The sequence below is a fragment of the Phalacrocorax carbo genome, chromosome 1 (assembly GCF_963921805.1).
Source record: "Phalacrocorax carbo chromosome 1, bPhaCar2.1, whole genome shotgun sequence".
NCBI classification, from domain to species: Eukaryota; Metazoa; Chordata; class Aves; order Suliformes; family Phalacrocoracidae; genus Phalacrocorax; species Phalacrocorax carbo.
In genome coordinates, this window is record NC_087513.1 from 214,894,548 (window position 1) to 214,914,126 (window position 19,579).

At 43.5% G+C, this 19,579-nt stretch overlaps 1 protein-coding gene across 1 annotated transcript in view; it reads left to right on the forward strand.

Annotated features, from left to right (window-relative positions):
* The window catches only part of LOC135313145 (retinal guanylyl cyclase 2-like), a 35,770-nt gene extending 17,876 nt beyond the window's left edge, over positions 1-17,894 (forward strand). Inside the window, exon 11 of the mRNA XM_064450272.1 lies at positions 13,499-17,894. Within this exon, the coding sequence (XP_064306342.1) occupies positions 13,499-13,637 (139 nt within the window). The 3' untranslated portion in view covers positions 13,638-17,894. The remainder of the gene's footprint in view (positions 1-13,498) is intronic.
* The last annotated feature ends 1,685 nt before the right edge of the window (positions 17,895-19,579 follow it).

The following is a 19,579-nucleotide window of genomic DNA, read 5'->3' on the forward strand; positions in this document are numbered from 1 at the left end:
GCAGAAAACTCCAGCCTCCTTCACCATACAACCATGGTTCTTCCCTGTAGCACTATTCGTTTGAACAGAACAATAAGGATAATTTGTGTTGTAAAAGTATGGCACCACTAGGTAATTAAAGACTTAATGATGTTGCCTCCATACAAGCAGCGGTGAGCAAAGATTGAGCACTTGAAACTCATTAAGCCATTTTGTAGCTCTGCAAAGCCTGACTTTGCAAACTGAGTACACCCCATTCAGCTGCCACATGCTATACGCCTGGAAAGGATGTTGTGGTCAGGACACAAAAACCAGGAGTGGGGTTTTTTTGACAAGAACAACATGGTCACCCACATTAAAGCTAGTCAGCCTTGACACCCTTTTCAATCAACAAAGATAAATATGTGCTGAGGGGTCTGATTCGACTGGCCTGCTTGGCCATCTGTATTACAAGATGAATCACCCCTGCAAGGTGCCTGTTTTGTTGGTTGTAAAGAGGTCCTACAGTGACTAGCTCAGAGGCAGATGTCAGGCAGGTCTGTTTTCACTTTGACTTCCCCAGAGCAATCTTGTTCTGAGTTTTGCCTCATTTCCTCTTAGTGAAATGAAGATAGTTTTTATCTCCCTTTGCAGATAACAGTTAATTACTTGGGCAGTTGCAGACAGGGCATCCCATGTGCTCAGAGCCCTCCCAGAGTTTTCCTGGCGTAGCATGGAATTTACAGTATTTTGGTCCATAATTTTTAAGTTATTTGAGTATATATCAGGATGAAAGATAGAAGGTTACTGGAAGATAATTTTGAGAGAAGATATTTCTTAGGCTTGGAGACATTTTATTGTTAATAGTTTTTGGAAATGAGCTATTGAGTAATGTGTGTTGATACCAATGATGCATTATTCATGGGAAACCTGAAACTTGGAGGAGTTTTGCCAGATTAGCAAGGTAGGTTGGCTTACCATGCAACCACAGAAGCACCAAGACTTCTACCTGGAAAGTGGGTTCTTCTCATCCTGGTTTTACCATCTAAAAGTCATGGGTTAGGCCTCTGTTGACTGTTGAGGTTCCTTCCATAATCCTCAAAGAGCCTGTCTTCTCGTCATGTGTGCCAAAATCAGGCCTGATCTGTTTCTAAACATGAGTTGTAAGGACAGAAAATATATCAGGTCCAGGGGTACAATAAGAGGAAGCAAAAAAATTTCCTACATGCCCAAGATCAGGGGATCTTGAACAACCTTGTGTAACCTCAGAAGAATCCACCAGTAGCACTGCACAGAGGGAGGTGCTCTGCTCTTGTCCCAAGGGTCTGATCTTCACTGTTCTTTGGCAGTATTTCTGTCCCCACAGATCATCATACAGTAGTTGAATGAATGTGGAATCAGAGGAAAAAGCAAAGTTATACAAAACTGAATCTGTCCTAGTGAAGGGTCAAAATGAAAGCTGTACCCTGTAGAAGTCAGATGTCAAATGGCAGAGAAAAGTAACTGGATGTTCAATCAAAGCAAATATTTGGAGAACTGTCTCATGCATAGGCTGTGCTGTCATCAGATAGGTGTCCTGTTTTTCCAGCCTTATCTTGATGGTTTAGTTTTGGGTCAGTTTATTAGAGGTTGAAAGTTGTTTCTCACTTATTGGCCAATATGGTGGTTTCAGGTCACTGCCTCATATACTTCCGTAGGAATTTCCTCATCTGTAGGCTTTTCAGCTGAAGAAGGAGTTACTGAATAAATTCCTTTTCTACTCATCTTTTCACCCTGTCCTGAAGCAACTCATCTTCTATTTATGTCTTTCCTTTCCATGAAGTCCATGAGCATTTGCTTTTATCTCATGCTTTATTTTGTGACTTGGGTGGCCTAAACATCTACAGGTGGGCCGTTGTGGTGGTCTTGCTGAGAGGTGGTACTTATTAAGAGAAGGTTAAGGTCTCGTGTCTATACTATGAAAACACAAACCCGTGGGCCATGGATTTAAGGGTCAGATCCTAGGGGTGGAAGTTCTGTGTGAAGAAAGGGCTCAAAGTAACCCTAAGAAAAATGATTTCATCTTCATTAAAATCTCTGGATCTGTGTCTGACCCCATGAGTTATCTCCTGGAACTCATATGGACCTGGACAACTTGATCAGCTTAGTTTCACTCATGGTCTGTGAATGCTTCTTATTGCCATGACAAGTCATGGCCCTTGAGATATGGAGTATTTCAGACCTTCACTGTAGTGCTTTATGGTAAAGACAGCAGATAACATTAAAAAAATATTACGAACTTCCTATTACATCCCATAATGCGAAACCCATCAGCAATTTTCCAGCTCTGGTAGGCAGTCAGTCATGAGCAGGTCTATGATCAAGTAGCTCATAGAGCTGTTCATAGATGTCTAGGGACCAATCAAGCTTCATTATCCTACTGTGTCTGCAGTAGTCTTGGCACCCTAGAGCTAGAGAATGGTCCTTGACCTTACACAGGTGAGTTCATATGCAGCTTAGAAGCCAAACTTCAGCAAACTTAAAAATATGGAATAATATTTAATTATGTGATTCAGTTAATACTAATGGTCCTTTCTGATATTGCAGAAATTGGTGAGAGAATACATCTGATTGTCTAGTAATAAACCTCAAGCCACCACCAAATAACTAACAAAGGAACAATTATTGCACCTACATGATCTGAAGTTTATTGATATTCATCAACGTCTCTGTTTAATCCCAATTACAGATTTATTGGAAGCATTAGGTGGAACATTCTCATTGATTTCCACTGTCTGCACCAGGTTTTCATACCTTTACGGTTGTGTAAGGACATTCAGATAAATGGACTTTACTCTTAAAACTCAAGTGCTGTGAGTGACATGGCTCACACAGGATACAAAACATATTAATTAACAAGAAAGGTAGTTCAATTAAAAGACCTAATATGCTTCTTACCACCCCTACTTTCTTCCAACCATGCATAAAATTAAATTAACTAAAAGTCTATTCTTATAATTAACCTTAGGTCAAGCTGCTCAGGGTTGGTATATCTGCTTTCAGAAGCCAAAATCTTACTGGAAATCAAGTAAGAAACCCCTTCACATGCTCTTTTTATGGGATAGAGTGGAGGTTCAGCCGTAGACCCAGGACACGGGGAAAGTGCAAGTTTAGTGTCCAGATTGCAGTGTTGGCTCCTGCCCCAGAGAATTTTCCTTTTTGAAGGATAACCTTCTCCTTTCTAAGTGTGGTCAAATCTCAGCTTTACCTTCTTTACATGGAAGCTTTAGGTTAATTTTGCATCACAAAACAGGGCAGGCAGTTCAATTGGCTCCTTTCCTTGCTCCAAGGCAAGTTTCTACACCTTCCCTGGCAGATGTCTGCCGTGTAATGAACATTATTTCTCCTTCTTCCTTGCGGCTTGTTGAGATTTGTATTGCTGCATCCCAGGATCTTGTGGCTTTGGGCTCCATTGTACAATAGCCACAGAAGGCAAAGAAAAAGTTTGCCACAAAAGCCTGATACTGCCATGGGAAATGATAATAGATTGGGGTGGACATAGAGAAGGTATGATGAGATAGCAAAACCAAGCACACTGAGCAGTTGAGCAGCAGCCTACCTGTAGGATTCTTTTTTCTGAGATTTCACATCAGATGGGTTTAAAGGAAGGCTGTGAGGTTTCTTTGAGGGTACACCAGGAGACTAGTTTTGGGGCTGAAAAGCAGCCATGGAAATATCACAAAGTTGTTAGTTTATAAATGTGGGATTTGGAAGTTGGCATCCTGCAATGCCCTGGGACAGGCAGCACCTTGTCAGCACTGGCAGAGCACTTGTCCAAAACAGTGGAAAAGATATGAGGTTATACAAATCCAGCAGATGCAAGCCTGACCTGGACTCTATTACAGACGCATTTGGCAAAGCTCTGAAAAAACAACTAACACTAGGAAAAATTCAATAGCTAATGAAATTCAGGAAAAGAATAAACAAACCCAAGAGCCAGGATGTTCATTTGCAGTTCCAGGGAGGTGAGTGACATACTCAGTCTTCTGACTTTCCAACTTTTACCATCCTGTTTCAGAAATCCTTTGCTCTGGTACTGAATACAGTACTTTCAAGCAGCAGGAGCCCTCTATCCCAGGAGGTAGTTTTAGCTAGAAGCTTTCCCTTTCTAACACTATTTTAAATTATCTATGGAAAGTTAACTGGAGGGGGGAAAAAAGAAGAAAGAATAGAATTCAACAAAGAAAGGTGCAGATCATGAGTCCTTTCAAGGGTTTTTAACCATAAACCCAGTGCCCAGATAAAGAACATATGAGAGGTTTGGATATTTGTCATCAAACCAGATCCCTTCTCTTGTACAAAATCATACAGTAGCTCTTAAATCCAGAAGGGTGATAGATCATCCAGCCCACCCCCAACCACAAAGATAAGTACAACCTGACATGAGAGATCACTAAAAACTGAAGATGCAGCCAGGGACAGAGGGGAGTTTTTGCACTCTCCTGTCCTCACATACATGAGGATCCATCCTGGAGAAAGCACTGAGATCCTTGTTTGAAGATGAAACAGGTAAGAAGTAGTGAAGGATGCTCAAAGGATCCATCTCCCAACACCAGATGAGAAACATCTTTTTATGAGCCAGGAAAAAGACACCCATTATGGCAACACATCGCCTTCTACTCAATACAAAGCTCTCATTGCTTTGTCTATGCTGAGGCACCCTGGCAGGATGGGAGATGGTCAGTAGAGAGTCTCTAGTGTTGCTGTTGCTGCTGACGTGTCTCTCTGGGGGGGATAAGCAAAAGGATTTCCATTCAGGCTCCTATCTGAAGTTTTTCACCCAATGCACTTTTAAGTCAGAAATAGAAAAGCCTGTGAAGAAGGCAGCAGTGAAAAAATTTTGCTCTCCTCACAGAGCTGGGATTATACAACAGCATCACAACATTTCCTAAATAAACTTTCTATAACAAAGGTTATTCAGGGAAATCAAACATCCTCTGACTCATAGGCTTGATCACCCAGTGTCAGGACAGATGTTTTTTGCTTCGCAATCAATGTTTTCTTTTATTTCTGAACCCCTAACGCAGCAGAAAAATTAAGACCAAGAAATATTCTGGTCACGGCTATGGCATAATGCAGGTGAGAAAGAAGACATTTTCTCTGGAATCTGATTGAGGGGAGAAAGGGAATGAAAGCTAGTGACTTATTTCCCTTTGAACAAGGTGCTCTGACTTGGACTGTGGTTGCTCTAGCTGGTATATTTAAAGAAGCTCTTTTTGAGCAAGCTGAGGTTTCTGGGTGAACTGATTGGAATATTAGATTAGCAAATTACTGCCGACAGCAAGAAACCCTAAATGCAGTGTTCAGAAAGGAAGCAAAGTCAAGTAGTGGCATTGTTTGGCTGGAAGATGTGATTTGATGCATTACCCTTTCTTCTATGGATATTTCTACGGATTTAGGGAAAGGTGGTTCTGAAACTGTGCTCAGGGCCTGGCTGGCATTTTGAATCATATTCTGGCTTGCAGGTATGGCCTCAGGCGTGGCTGAGGTGTGCCCAGATGTGTCTGGACGTGCCCAGTAGTTTCTTCTGTCTCAGCCAGACAGACTGGGAGGTGAAGTGGGAGGTGAAGGTCCCTTTGAAAGATGTTTTTGCAGCGGGACAGAGACAGCAGCAATCAGCACCTTGACAGCAGGGGAGGCTGTCTGGGGTAGGTCCTGGCTGTAGGAGTTCATTTGAGGGTGGTTCTCCCTGGATCTGCCCACATTTCCCTTGAAAAAAGAAGCAGAGGGAAGCCCAGTGATGAGTGATCTGAGCTGTCTGAACAGGAGCCAGCTTGAGTCTAGGAACATTTTTGTGGTGTTGCACCTGCTGCGTGGGCTGGCCAAGTGAGATCTCCATCTGATCAGGGCACACTGCTCTCCCTTGTGCCATCTAAACAGGCTTTCTCATTACATGGCAGCCCAAAAGCTCTTTTATGAACAACAGTGATGAGGAAAAAAAGGGAAGAGTACTGAGGAGAAACTGTCTCAGAGCTGCTTTTAGCCTCCTCTGCTCCCCAGACAGCTGCTCCTATAATTTTACCAGCCATTTAAAGTAAGAAAAACTAGAGTATGATGAAATGTGGATTAAAATAAAATAAACTACCTCAGAAACAAGTAACCCCAGGGACAATCCTGACTGGTTTAAAGGTGTGTGGGAAGCAGTCAATGAAAGGGCTGCAGGGCTGGCTGGAGCAGGACCGCAGAGCTGAGATGTAACGGGCTGCCCGGGACACCTGCGCCTTGCAATAGGGTACGCGTTGCTCCAGCGTACGGGTTTACGCAAAGCAGGAATAGGAGAAGGAGAAATGAGGGCAGAGGAGACTATGTCTGCATCTGTATGACCCAGGTCTCAAGGCAATTTGAGTTACAGTTGTTCTTATCAAAGGGTACAGAATGGCCAAGTCATAAAGATGCTCTGTCTATGGGTCTGAGCCTTTCCCCCTGTAACTGGGAACTAGAAGTTGTGCCGGCTGCCTAAGGTTCAAGCCAGGAGCTTGTATTTTCAATGCTCAGAACATAATCATTGTAACACACCATATTCAGAAAAGAGAAGGCAAATTCCTTAACTGTCAGGGGAGCTGGGGTGCAGGACTTTATAGATTCTTTCCCGCTGGCTTTGGAAACAAGGTAGTGGGAAGAGAAAACCTTGGGAAAATAACAGGTGACTTCAGACAGAGGGGTTTTGCGAGAAGTTGGGGTGGAGGGTGCAAAATCAGCCCCCTCCAGTTGCTCAGACATGAGTGAGTTCAGGAGATGTGTCAGTGCTGTTTGCACTAGATCTTTCTTCTTGTTATTGTGCTGTGGATGAAGGGCAAGTCATTATCAAATGGTTATTTGATACTTGTGTGAGCAGTGTTTGGAGGTGGAGCTCAGGCAAACCGATACTGTGCTCGATCCCCAAATACCTTGGTCAGGTCTTCACCTTCCATGGGTCACAACCTGTTGCACTATTGAGCAGAAACAGGCATCAACTTCCTCCACCCCCCCAGGGATGAAGTCCTGCTGGTGAACTCAAAGAACCTCACGCTGACCTGTGTGTGGCTGAATTTTGCTACTCCTTGCATAAAGGGGCTGGAGACAAAGTATTCCTCTTCCCCCTCCAACTGGTAGGATTTAATCTTATTAAAAGTTATCTACCTCTAGGATAGGCACCTCCATCTGCGCTGGTCATCTTACACATCTTTTAGAGTCAATGCAGAGAAACAAACACTTCTAGTCTGCTCTAGCTCTTCTGCCCCACAGAGGGCATCTACTTTGGGGTAAACCCCCACTGTGGTCCAGCAGTGCCTGCTTCCCTCCACTGGCTCAGAAGAAAGCCCAAGATATTTAGCTCAGACAGAGACATCTCTGTTGCAGATAGCTAAACTTCAGGGAGATTAATCCCATCTGAGAGGTAGATTCCCAGAAGAAGCCATTCCTCATTCAGCCCATCAGGATTATACCATCTTGGCTTCCCTGTCCTTGGGACCCAGCCCTAAAGGCTCCAGCACTCACAGGAGGGTTTATAAACAGGAATCAATGTTTCTATAAAAAGGAAAGGTGCTCCCAAAGCTGAGGGTTTAGGTAAGGCATGGAAGGACAGCTTGGTTAGATGTTTCCATTTGCAGGACAGAATTGGTGAAAGAGCCGAAACTTGACTCCAGCCTCCCTCGGGAAAGGCTGTTAAATCTGTGCTAAGCTTTCAGGGAAAACTGGCTGTCTCTAGGGACAGTGAAATAGGATTTCCATTTCTAATGTGCCCATAGATTTGAAAGCTGAGAGTTTCTGATAGCAACACCCCTGGAGGACTAAAAGGCACTGAGGGAAGAGCTGAACTAACAGAAGGCAAGATCTTCACAGCAGTTTTGTTCTGTTCTTCCATTTGATGAATGAGGGGAAGGATCAGAGGAATAATGGAATAATTCTTCCAGGATTCATCTTGTCTAATAGATTCTGGATACAGCCATGATAGATATATAGTTTGTGCTCCTCGATCAACAAGGTCATTCATCTCATCCTGGGAGAAGTGTCTAAGATGTGCCAAGAGCCCTCTGGAAGTGCCTGGTTATACAGATTACAAAAGATGCGTGTCTCAGAGCAGGCACTTAACTTCAGGACACTTAAAATTAAATTAGCTAACCTCCCTTTGCAATAAGTCGAGCTACAGTGATACAAGATAGGCACAAATAAAAACAGAACCAGGCCCAATATTTGTTTCCCTTTTCACACCAGAAGACACTTACTTTTCACTCGGTCTCCGTTACGGTCTGTTCTTTATTGCAGATGAAGCTGAACTGGTTCTTTCTCTAATGGCCTACATGTTCACTGCAGGTGTAGAGCTCACGGGTTACCCTCAGAAGAAATTGCAGAGTTCAAAAGGAGGAAAGCTGAAAAACTCCTTGGCAAAAGGGCCTAGATCTGAGGTAGTAGCTGTGGGACAGTCCCAACGTAGCTCTGCTGTTTCGTGTCTGCTTATGTGTTATTTGTCTGCACTTTGCTGGTTTTAGTGTCATGAATTTTATTTCTTTTTTTTTTTCTTTTTTTTTTTTGTCAAAATTATGTACGATTCTTTTAAAGTGTCTCATTCAGAAGGTGCTCGGAACAGCAGCAAAGCTGTCTAAAGGTAGTAGTAGCCTTGTTGAGTGATTTCCTAGCAAATTTGTGACCTGTTATCACATTCATTCCTGAAAGACATACAGTATTACTGTGTTCACCTGGAGTGTATTGTTGATCCGCTGGATGCCAATGCGCACTGTGCCAGGAAGAGCCCAGTCCATGGTAAACACAGAGATAAAGCTGGAGTTCAAGCCTGGAAGAACACAAATTGCCTCCTGTTGCCTTTCTGTAAAGTATATCTCCTGCCTAGTGTAATTTCATATCTCATGGCATGAAACAGGATGCAGCTGTTATTCATCACTATGGTACCTACTGGTACAAGAAATAAATGTGGATTTAAGATGATTTGGTTGGAATTCAGAAGTTACATGGAGTATAAAAGCATGACCTGAGATGCCTGGTCAAATATGTGTGACGACAGCAAGGCTGGCATATAAACATGCACACCCACACATGCACATAGAGGGTCTGACGTCCCATGAAGGTGCTGTATGGTTGGTTTTTTAAATAATATCTCTGAAAGCAGCAATAAGGCTTCTGCTCAGTGCCTCTGAACAAACCTTTACTTAATTTCCATTTAGAAAAAGGCAGAGGTGGATGAAAGCACAGGGTGCGTCGATATAGGCTGGTTACAAACCCCTAAGATGCACCATATCAAGCTGATAGATTAAAGACTAAGGCTCCATCCAGTTGTCTCACAAGGGTAAAACCCAGCAGAGAACATTTTGCTGTGTTCCTCTTTCTCAACCACAGCTTTTAAAGATCCAGGGGGTATTATTAGGCTATTTTATCTCCCTTAAGAGATTTTAAAATTTTTGTCTGAGGCTCTCCCTATTCTAGGAGCTGGGCAGAAATTCATAATTTGAAAAAAGATTTAAATACATACTGTACAGAGACCTGTATAAGCACTACGGTATGTGAGCACTCGCTGTAAATATAAGCTCCAAGCAACAGAAGACCATCCTGCTGATCTACACCTATGAGCACAAGCTACTCTTCCAAGGCCAGAGACAAAGAGGATCTCTCACTTGGGTTAGCCCTGCTTGACAAAAACTGCACGTATACTGATACAAAAACATTTAGTACATATATCACCCTCAGACATAGACTTCTGCACTGAAGCGAGGCTGATTAGTAGTACATTATAGAGAACAGAAGGTTCTCATTAGCCCGCTTGGCTCAATTCATGGGAAATTTTAGGAAAAACAGTAAGACGTTTGTACCTGGAGCTTTTCAACAGTCCTAGTTCAATCCTTCTCCTGTGCATGAAGCTTTCAATGGACGCAATTACGTCCTCAACAGCCATTTATTCCCATGTGCCTGCTTGGGGGTTTAGTGATGTTTCCAGCTAATCTGTCTTAAACATTTATGATGAAAGGGAATATGCCATCAACAACCTTGCTTTTCCTTGATAGCAATAAATGGACAATCTACAAGGGTCTCAGATGTAGTGATCTATGGTCCATTCACCCAGTTTACAGTCCCTTAGTTTGGGACTGTAAACTGACAGTCTCACAGGGTCCTTGCTATGATAAGATAGGGATTCCCATCCTGGAGTATTTATATATTTTGGAGTCTTCATCTGTCCTGGAGTCCAGAGGAATGCCAAGACTCTGCTCCTCATGCTCAGGAAGCAAATCCTTTAACCCTGAAGGAGTGACTGTGGACTCTGTTGTCCTTGGTGGACACCTGTCTTTGAAGAGAAGTGATGGCTCTCAACAGATCTTGATAAAAATGTACAGCAAAGCATGAGGAATACCAAAGCACACCACCAGTTACCTGAAGATAAACCTCCTGGCTATACTGCTAGTGGTCCTTACACTCTGTCCTGCAGTAGAATCTGTGATGGACCTACCTACCCACTCATGGGATTCAGCCTGGAGGACCATGGTTGTCAGAGACACTTGTGCGAGTCTGGCAGAGGCAACTGCAGCTGAAGACCATGTAGGATAAACCGTGGCATCTCAAATACTGCCAGACAGTGTTCTCATGCAGCTGAATCCCTCCTGTAGCATCTTACAGTGCTTCTGATATGGCAAAAGGGATTTCTTTCTTTCCTTCGAGGCCCTCCAGAGAACTCTTCCACAGAGATGTCAATGGCTCCCTGTGATCCTTAGGCTGATTTCAGTTTGGAGATGAGACTTAGACCCCATGCAAGTCAGTCAGAGCTCACTGTGGAGTTCAGAGGGGTGAGATTTCACCCCAGTGTGATTGGTAGCTCCTGTATTTATTGAGGGAACCATGGTGCATAAATCGTAGTGTCACCTGTATTGCTCTTTGCTGGCCTGAAGACATATAAGCATACAGGTAGTGGGTCCTGCATGGACAAAGGACCGGTCTGAGATCACGTAAATGTACTGATGCTCAATTTTTAAAATTATTTTCTCTCTTGTTCTTTTTTCCTCAGGACTTTGCCTCTCCCTCTGTTCTGACCTCTTGTCCCACCAACTCAGCTTAGTGACAGGAGATCCCTCAAGGTTTTTCCTTGTTCAGGAAATATAGTAAACACCCAAATCATTGCATCTTTCTGGCCAAGCCATAGACTAGCAAGGTGTGGCTGACCAGGAGTCAAAAGCTCTTTCAGTACAGGATTTTGATAAAGATTCTCTCTGTCCCCAATGGTGAAATGCACACCTGCACAGAAACCCATACAATTACAGCTTCCTTCTTCAGCCCCACTGCAGGGATAATCTCAGATGACCTTGTCTGCATGATCTCTCCAAAGGTTAAAACCAGAACTGCAGAAACCAAATATTCATTTCTATTGATTTTTTCCCCCATCATACGTTTCATCTCTTCCTCCTTTCTTCCACTCTGCATCAGCTACTTCTCTCCTGGTATGCAGGGACACCTCCCAGCAACACGCTGGAAGAAATAAAGGCCTGAAAGAAAAAAAAAGGAAATTCCTTTTCCTTGTTTCCTTAGTGGTTGCAAAACATTTGGGATCATCTTTGACAAGGGCATCAGCTCCTTCTCATCACGCTCAATGATTGAATTTTCAGGGTGGATCCTCCACTGAATCCTAAATCGCATTGCATTGATACATTTGGGTAATTTCTTAAGATTCAGCAATTTGCCTTTAGACCCCTTTCCTGGTTTTTGCCCTTGGCTGCCCTTGGTCTCCCACTGAGTATGAGAGTAAGGGAATATGACATGTGCTGAGTTTGGAAGTCCTGGCTCTCCTCTTGTTGTATCCAGATTTAATAGCCAGTCCTCAGGCTCAGGTACCCAGACCATCAAACACCATCTGCAGAATCTTAGGTTAGATAATAAAATACAATTATCTTGAATGCTAACAAAAAAGCATTAGATATGATAGATAGATAGATAGATAGATAGATAGATAGATAGATAGATAGATAGATAGATAGATAGATAGATAGATAGATGATAGATACTTTAAAGTATATTTATATACTTTATAGATATCTAACAGATACTTTAAAGACACCTCATCCTGTGCTGTCATTAAGGGCAGTTTCATTAGGCCACTTTACAGTCCTACATTAATAATTGGTCATTAGAGTTCATAGTCCTTGAGTCTAATAATATTCATTCCTCTCCTTTCAAGACCTTATATCTTACACTCTTGGGTTAGAATCATAGAATCACAGGTTGGTTTGGGTTAGAAGGGACCTTTAGAGGCCACCTAGTTCAACTCCCCTGCAGTGAGCAGGGACATCTTCAACTCAATCAGGTCACTCAGAGCATCGACCACCTCTCTGGGCAACCTGGGCCAGTGCCTCACCACCCTCAGCATAAAACATTTCTTCTTTATACCTAATCTGAATATCCCCTCTTTTAGTTTAAAGCCATCCCCTTGTCCTATTGCTCCAGGATCCCTGCTTCATGCAGTCAGTTTTACATATGTTTCTATTCTAAGGTAATTGCTTGGTCATTGTACAACTACGGTGTGTACAATTTAAAACCATATATATGTATATACACAACAATTTCTCAACTATTTCTTTTTAATATCTATATAATCTCAATTGTGTTATTGGTATGGGTTAACATTGGATCTTTTTGGTTTACAACAGCTGGAATGATATTTTTTTCTCTTATATACAGCAAATTTTATTTCATATGATGCTTTATGTAGGACAGGACAGCTGCAGAGTTAAGAGCTACCTAAAGCCCTGCCATTCACTCAGCTTCTGGCCTTCTACAAGTTCTTGATATTTGTTTTGTCTCTGAAACCCCCATTATGTTGTAATAAACCTGTGCCCACTGACAGATGGTAGATGTATCATGGATACTTGGAGCATCATAGCCAACGGTCCCCCATCACATCAGTTTACTAGCCTGGATCTAGATGCGGTCTCTCAGACCAGTTCTTAAATCCTGGTGCTCAGCAGAGCTTATTCTGTCAGGAACAGTGTCAGGCTCAGGCAGCAAAACCGCACCTAGGTCTGAGATGTTTGTCAGGGCTTTCTGGTTCTCCGCCCATCCTGTCTTGGGCTTGGTGAGATCATGGCTCTGTCAGAGCAGCTGGACCTTCAGATGTCTCACTGGTGGCAGTGAATGACCTCAAACCCAGAGAAGTCCAGCTGATTAACAGGGAATCTCTTTTATTACCAGCCAGGAGATTTATGAGGCTTGTGATGCACAGCTGGAAATGTTTTTCAGGAGCAGCTGAAGCCCTCCGGTTGTTTTTATGTAAATATAATTTACATTTGTAAAGTGGACATCCTTGGATGAAAGCTTTATGTATCCCATTCACCCATGCAACAGCTCCAGCAGTTGTATGGTCTACTGGGACCACCACATCCCTGCAGTTCTCTACCAACATCCCTCCTTGCCTGATGCTTCCTGATGGCTTTGAGAAAATCTAATGTTTCTGCTTTGTCTGACACAAAATGATGCAAAATGAAAGGCTGTTGCTTAGTGAGCAGGGTCGCTAACTCTGTCCTCTGTTTTACAGCCACAACTGGCCAGATGTGCTGACCAGGAAACTCAAATCTGTCCTGAGGGACACAAAGAGGACACTGACAAGAGCAACCTTTAAAGAGCTGGGGAGCGTGAAGGAGGCCGGAATAAGTATTGAAGAGGATGAAATCTGAGAAGAAGGCAGCAAAGAACTAGTAAGATCAGGACGGACACCTGGAAGTTAAGCCAGCAGAGGAGCTCACACCTTCCATTTAATTCCCTTCCATCCAAAAGCAATATAATTGATGAAGCCTCTTAGCTCTTACACGGGGTGATCCTGAGCAGGCAGATGAATCCTGACCATCATCTCTTGTGAAACTGGGCACCAGACCAGAGCTCTGTGTGTGTGGTTTTGGCAGGGGTCTGTTGGGGAGGAAAGTGATGGTGATGGTGATGGTAGCGCCAGCTTTTCATCAGCATCTGTCACAAGGATGAGCCCACAGAACATTTTAGCTAGGCCTGCATGGGAGCACAAACATGTCCAGGCATCTGGGCCTGGATTCAAACAATAATTCCGAGTGCTAAAGTTGTTTAACTGTTTTGCATTAGATAGATTTTGTTGTTGTAGGAAACTCTAGTTTCATGAAAGTCAATACAATCCAGAAGAAAATGTTTTTGACAACAACAAAAAATATTTTTTACTCCCCCACAAAGGGAAATTTTGAATCAAAATGTTTTGTTCATGTATGTCAATTTAAGCAGAAACATTTTCTTTTAAATCGACGTTTCAGCTGCAAATGCTATTTTAAAGCTATTTTCAAACTGAAATGACAGTTTTGAAATGAAACAGTTTGGTATGAATCAATATTTGATTCCAAATGCCAAAATGCGATTCTGCTCAAAATGTCAAAATATGTTGTCTTCAAAATTCCAGCTCTAAACTGGAAGAACATTTTGTTTTGCTTTATACACACACACATATAGCATATCTGAACATTTTATGCTTTTCATCCCAAAGCAGGATGAAAACGGAATGCCAGATATTGGAAAACTGAGATGCAGAGAATGACATTCTGCAGTTCCTTTAGCTGAGTAATACCAATGAGATATGAATTTTCTTTCCTGCAAAAGTGGGGCTGAGGGAATGAAAAGTACATCACTTAAGAAGTACAAAGCCTAAAACACATCTCTCTTCTTCCTTCCCAATCTCCAAGTGGTCTCAAAGGCACTTGTCTTCAAAGTAAACCTACCAGTGAGTAAAAATACCTTTCTGCAAAGGGCCAGCATTTGGTCTGTAGGCACTTCTCTCAGAGCACACTTCGTCAAGGTCAAATAATTTTGTTGCTGGCCACTTCTTCTCCCAGGTTTTTTACTCCTGTTCAACATCTGGCTTCTAACAAACTTCTGGGAATTGTTGTTCTCCCTCCTTCAAGGCGGAAGGAAACAGCAGATACAGTAATTTAATCACTATTACCACCAGAAGGAGCTCATTGAAAACATGGAGACCGCTCTCAAGCTCAGTTTGAACTCTTCTCATCAGAGCAATGAGAGCAGATTTTTATCATTCAGACGATAAATAAGTGTCAAAAACCACTTGCCAAACCTTCTTTGGTTACTGCAAATAACTTCATGAAACGAGGCAAGCCAGACTCCACAAAGCTAAGGAAGATGCTGTTTTCACAACTAATTCACTGTAGCATGTGTAACACACGTGTACTGTCAAAGTAAGAGCTGTTTGGAGTATAAACACCTGAAAAGTGAAAAGGGAAAGGAAATTCATTAATGTTCTTTATTAATGAGATTTTACTCTGTGATATCTCACGGTTTTGTGAAAGAAGCTTTTGCCTGCTTAGTGGTGACCGTTGATATTCCAGGTGGGGGAAGCTGGCCCTTGAAAGACATCTGTCGAAAGGCTCATACAACACTTGAGCTGTCAAACAGGGCTTCGGAAAGCTTTCACCTTCTGCACTGTGCTGACCCTCTGTTTGCAAATTCATTCAGGAATGAAGTCCTATGGAAGATACGTGGGCCAGGCAATTCTGACACAATATACCTCAACATACAGTTCCAGGGAGGGTTGTTACCGGGAGCGGTCTGTGCAAACGTGAGCTTAAAATCAAACAATTTCTGCATAATTCATGTATTTTCCATTATCCTTCCATGTCAAAAACATTGATCAGTGCTGTTCTGGTACATAGTGGTGTGGGTTCCATGAACCTGACCTTACGTCTTGGCTAAAGACGATTGCAAGATGTGGCATGCAAAAAGCACATCCTCTCTATGGGGGACAGGTGGTCTCTCCCCCTGCTCTTGGTGTGGTATTTCCATGCAAGTGAGAGTTGCATCAATGGGTTTTGCTTGGAAAGGCCTGTGTGTAGCCCAGGCTGGCCTCCAAATGAAGACAAATACCCACAATGGTGTGCAAAACGAGAATCATCTGACTAAATATTGCCCTATAAGGTACAGTCTGAAAAAGTCACCCACACAGGTCCCCTAACAGTCAGACAAGGGAAACAGGCTCTTCCCAGGAGTGTTTCTTGGGCTCCTACATGTGGATACCTCTGTGTGTGCTGGGTGTCTCAGCTCCCATTACAGCTAATGGAGATCAAGTCAAAAAGTCCAAGGAGCCTAATGATGCATCTGAGCCTAAAATAGGTGCCTACATCTGTCTAGCACAGTCACCCCCAAACTTCACTGACTATTGGCAACGTCTCCATTCAAGCAAAGGGAGCCTGGTGCACACAGAGATACCCAAATGGAGATACCTGTGATACAGTTCAGCTGCCTAAACACAAGTGCTTAATGCCATTTGGGATGCCCTAGAGTACCGACAACATCCAGACAGAGCTGATAAATAAGATACAGGACCAGATCCTTTTGTAATGGCAGCTGGAGGCCAGACAAAAATATACTATGATCTGAAATAATACTAGACACGTATGTTTAGTGAGGTACACCTTGAAAGCTGGGTGTCTTAACCCAAAAGTGAAACCCACCCTAGATATGTGCATTCGGATGGATGAACCATGCCCTAAAAGTACTTGCCATCGACTCTAACAGGAGCTGCACTGATTGGCTCAGGTGGAGAAACCAACATCACAGATGACTAAAGTCAAGCTGGAGGAACCTCACTCCCACACAGGTACCATCACTGGTTCAGAGGAGGTGCTGAACGCCCTGACCTTCTCCCTGCGTCTGGAAACTCTGCCACGTGGCTTGTCTAGATGTGTTAACCCTCTGTGAAACACTCGTTCTTCCCAGCACACAGGCAAAATGGATGTAAAGGAAGATACACATGAACAGAAACCAAAATCTGTGATGTAGCTTGCCCATTGTTAACACTTCCCATCACACCATTCAGCTGGTAACGTGGCAGCGAGCGGGAGCAACAGTGACATTCTGTTTCTGCTGTATATCACATTAAACATTTGTGAATGCATGAGCAAAAAACCAACAACACACCCCTTCAATCTACCACTATGCATATACTCTCCCTTTCAACATCTACACATATGTACAGATACATATATATTTCAATTTTGGGGTGCCCAGGGTTTTATTTCATACTTACCAACTAAGAAATAATCTTTTAAGTGTGTGTTTTTGATAGTCCCAGAGAAGACAATTTTAAAAGTATGTTGGGGTAGCCAAAACCTGAATTTTCCAGTCAAAGACCATTTAAACAGGAGGATTTCAGTCTGCCCTTCTGTACACAGTTTTTGGATTCTTTCTTCGCCCTGTAGTCTTCTGAAATAAACAACATTCTTTGACTTCATTTTAAAAAATAAAGTAGTAAATCTGTGGGAAAGGGTAACAGAGAAGCAAAGTTCTGATTACTGACGACTTTAGTAATCCCAGGACAATTCTTAATTCTCTTTGAAGCCAGTGGCATTTTTTTCCTCTTAATTTCAACAGGAAGAAGCCAAGGACTCATCCCTGAGTGTGATAACCTCTGCTGCTAGAACACTATAAAATATATTTATATTTTCCTGGCATTGTTCTGCTTAGACAAGTTTAGGTTTACTCATGAAATTTCTTCCCATAGTAACTGTGATTACTGTATCAGGCTCTTTTCTTGTTATTTTGCTCCTAAAACTAGTGTTTAGAGGCTGTAATGAGGAAGACTGGGGCTGGAAGCAGAAAATGTAAATTTTGTAGCTCTGCAGCAGACTTCTCAGGTGACGGTGGGCAAGTCACTTGGTGGATTTCTCCGATAGTGAAGGACACACTCTAGAAACTTCTATCAACAAGAACCTACCATGTGATTATCAGAGGTTTTACCACTAATGTTATAGGGCGAATTTTAATGTAATCGTGCAAACCCGCTGAGAGCTGTAGAAGATGTATTTACACACAATATACACTGTCTGAATATAGCTCAGATTTCCTACAGTATTTTTAACAGTGAATTAAAACCAAATGCCAATAAAGATCCTTGGAGGCCTACTCCTCCACCTGAAAGTCTCATTCTTGTTTGTGTATTTATCTTCAGCTTATTTTTCAGCTTACTTTTCAGCTCTCTGTGCAGATAAGGCACCTATGGAGAGCCCTGTTCACATATTTGCTGCATTATTCAATAATTTAGAGGCAGGTCTCAAAATATGCAGGCCACCAGCGGGACAGTCAGGCAGAGGAGGTGTGGGGAGATGGAGAAGAACCCAAGACAGGTTTGGAGCAGCCACAGCGTGGATGGGTATCCATACAGCTGCAAGGAGCTATGTCTGGGAAAGCTTCCCATGACAGCGGATACTAAAGTGGGGAGGGGGCAATACCACTCCCCACAGCACATTTCTCATTGGAATATATCAAGATGCTTCTCTGGGGTGTGGGACTGCAGGCGGGTGAAGGCAGGAGTAGGGCTGAGGGTAAGTCTGCTGCAGCATTGCCCGTCTTGAACTCATGAAACGATGTTGTCTCTGTCCTGACATCCTCATGCAAAAACATCAGGACCTCTGCCTTCCATGAAGCTCTGGTTATTTACCTTGGCATTGTAGAGACGTGTCCTTCAGTGGTGAGGTCAGGGACAGCTCCATGGTCACTGCAGCAGGAGCCCGCCCTCCCTCCCCTGCAACCTTCCCCGCAACCTTCCCCCCTCACACCAGCAATGGGTTTGTCCCTTTGACGAATGCATGGGAGACATCAGGGCAACCTCCTGCCATCTGTCCATGCAATTGGGAACATGGTCTGGCAAGGTCCTATTCACAGGCAGACCCTCCTCCCACCCACTCACACACGGTGACAGTGGTCATCAGCTGGATGCAAGTCCCTGGGCATCACTGGTGAAGGTGGGCTAAGGATTTCCTACCTCTGTATCCACATATCCCTGCATTCTGCACCTGGAGAAGGGGGGGCTGAGGGGAGCCCTTCTCGCTCTCTGCAGCTGCCTGAGAGGGGGTGGAGTGAGGGGGGGGCTGGTCTCTGCTCCCAAGTCACCAGTGACAGGACGAGAGGAAACGGCCTCAAGCTGCGTCAGGGGAGGTTTAGGTTGGAGATGAGGGAAAATGCCTTCCCTGCCAGAGCGGTCAGGCCCTGGCACAGGCTGCCCAGAGAGGTGGGGGAGTCACCGTCCCTGGGGGGTTCAAAAAAAAACCATGTAGCCGTGGCCCTTGGAGACATGGTTTAGGGGGCGTTGGGTTGATGGTTGGCCTTGATGATCCTAGAGGTCTTTTCCAACCTTAATAATTCTATGACTCTTTGATTCCCTTCCAATCATGCCAGAGAGTCCTAGTGTGAAACCCATCACTGACTTCATCTGTGTTAAATATAATCATTTGTATAAAAGAATAGGTGGGAGAAGGCTGAGGAACTACAGCTTTTCACACTCAAACTGAAGCAGTGTGAAATGGTGGCCTTAGAAAAAGCCCTTGCAGGCAAAACTGAGCCTGAGGAAGAGCTATAGGATTGTTAGCTCAGGTTGTGGGGACAATGCTGTAGGACACAGAGAGCCTGATATAAGGGGAGGTTGGGTTAGCACACAGCGTTGGGCCAGATCCCCCAAAATGCACAGAAAGCCGTTGCATTCAAGATGGTTTCCAGACCCTGGGTCATCGCAATCCTCTCCTCCAGCCTCCTGCAGCTGGTGGGTGAGCAACATGTACGCAGTGCTCCTGGGCCAGCGACTGCTGAGACAGGCAAA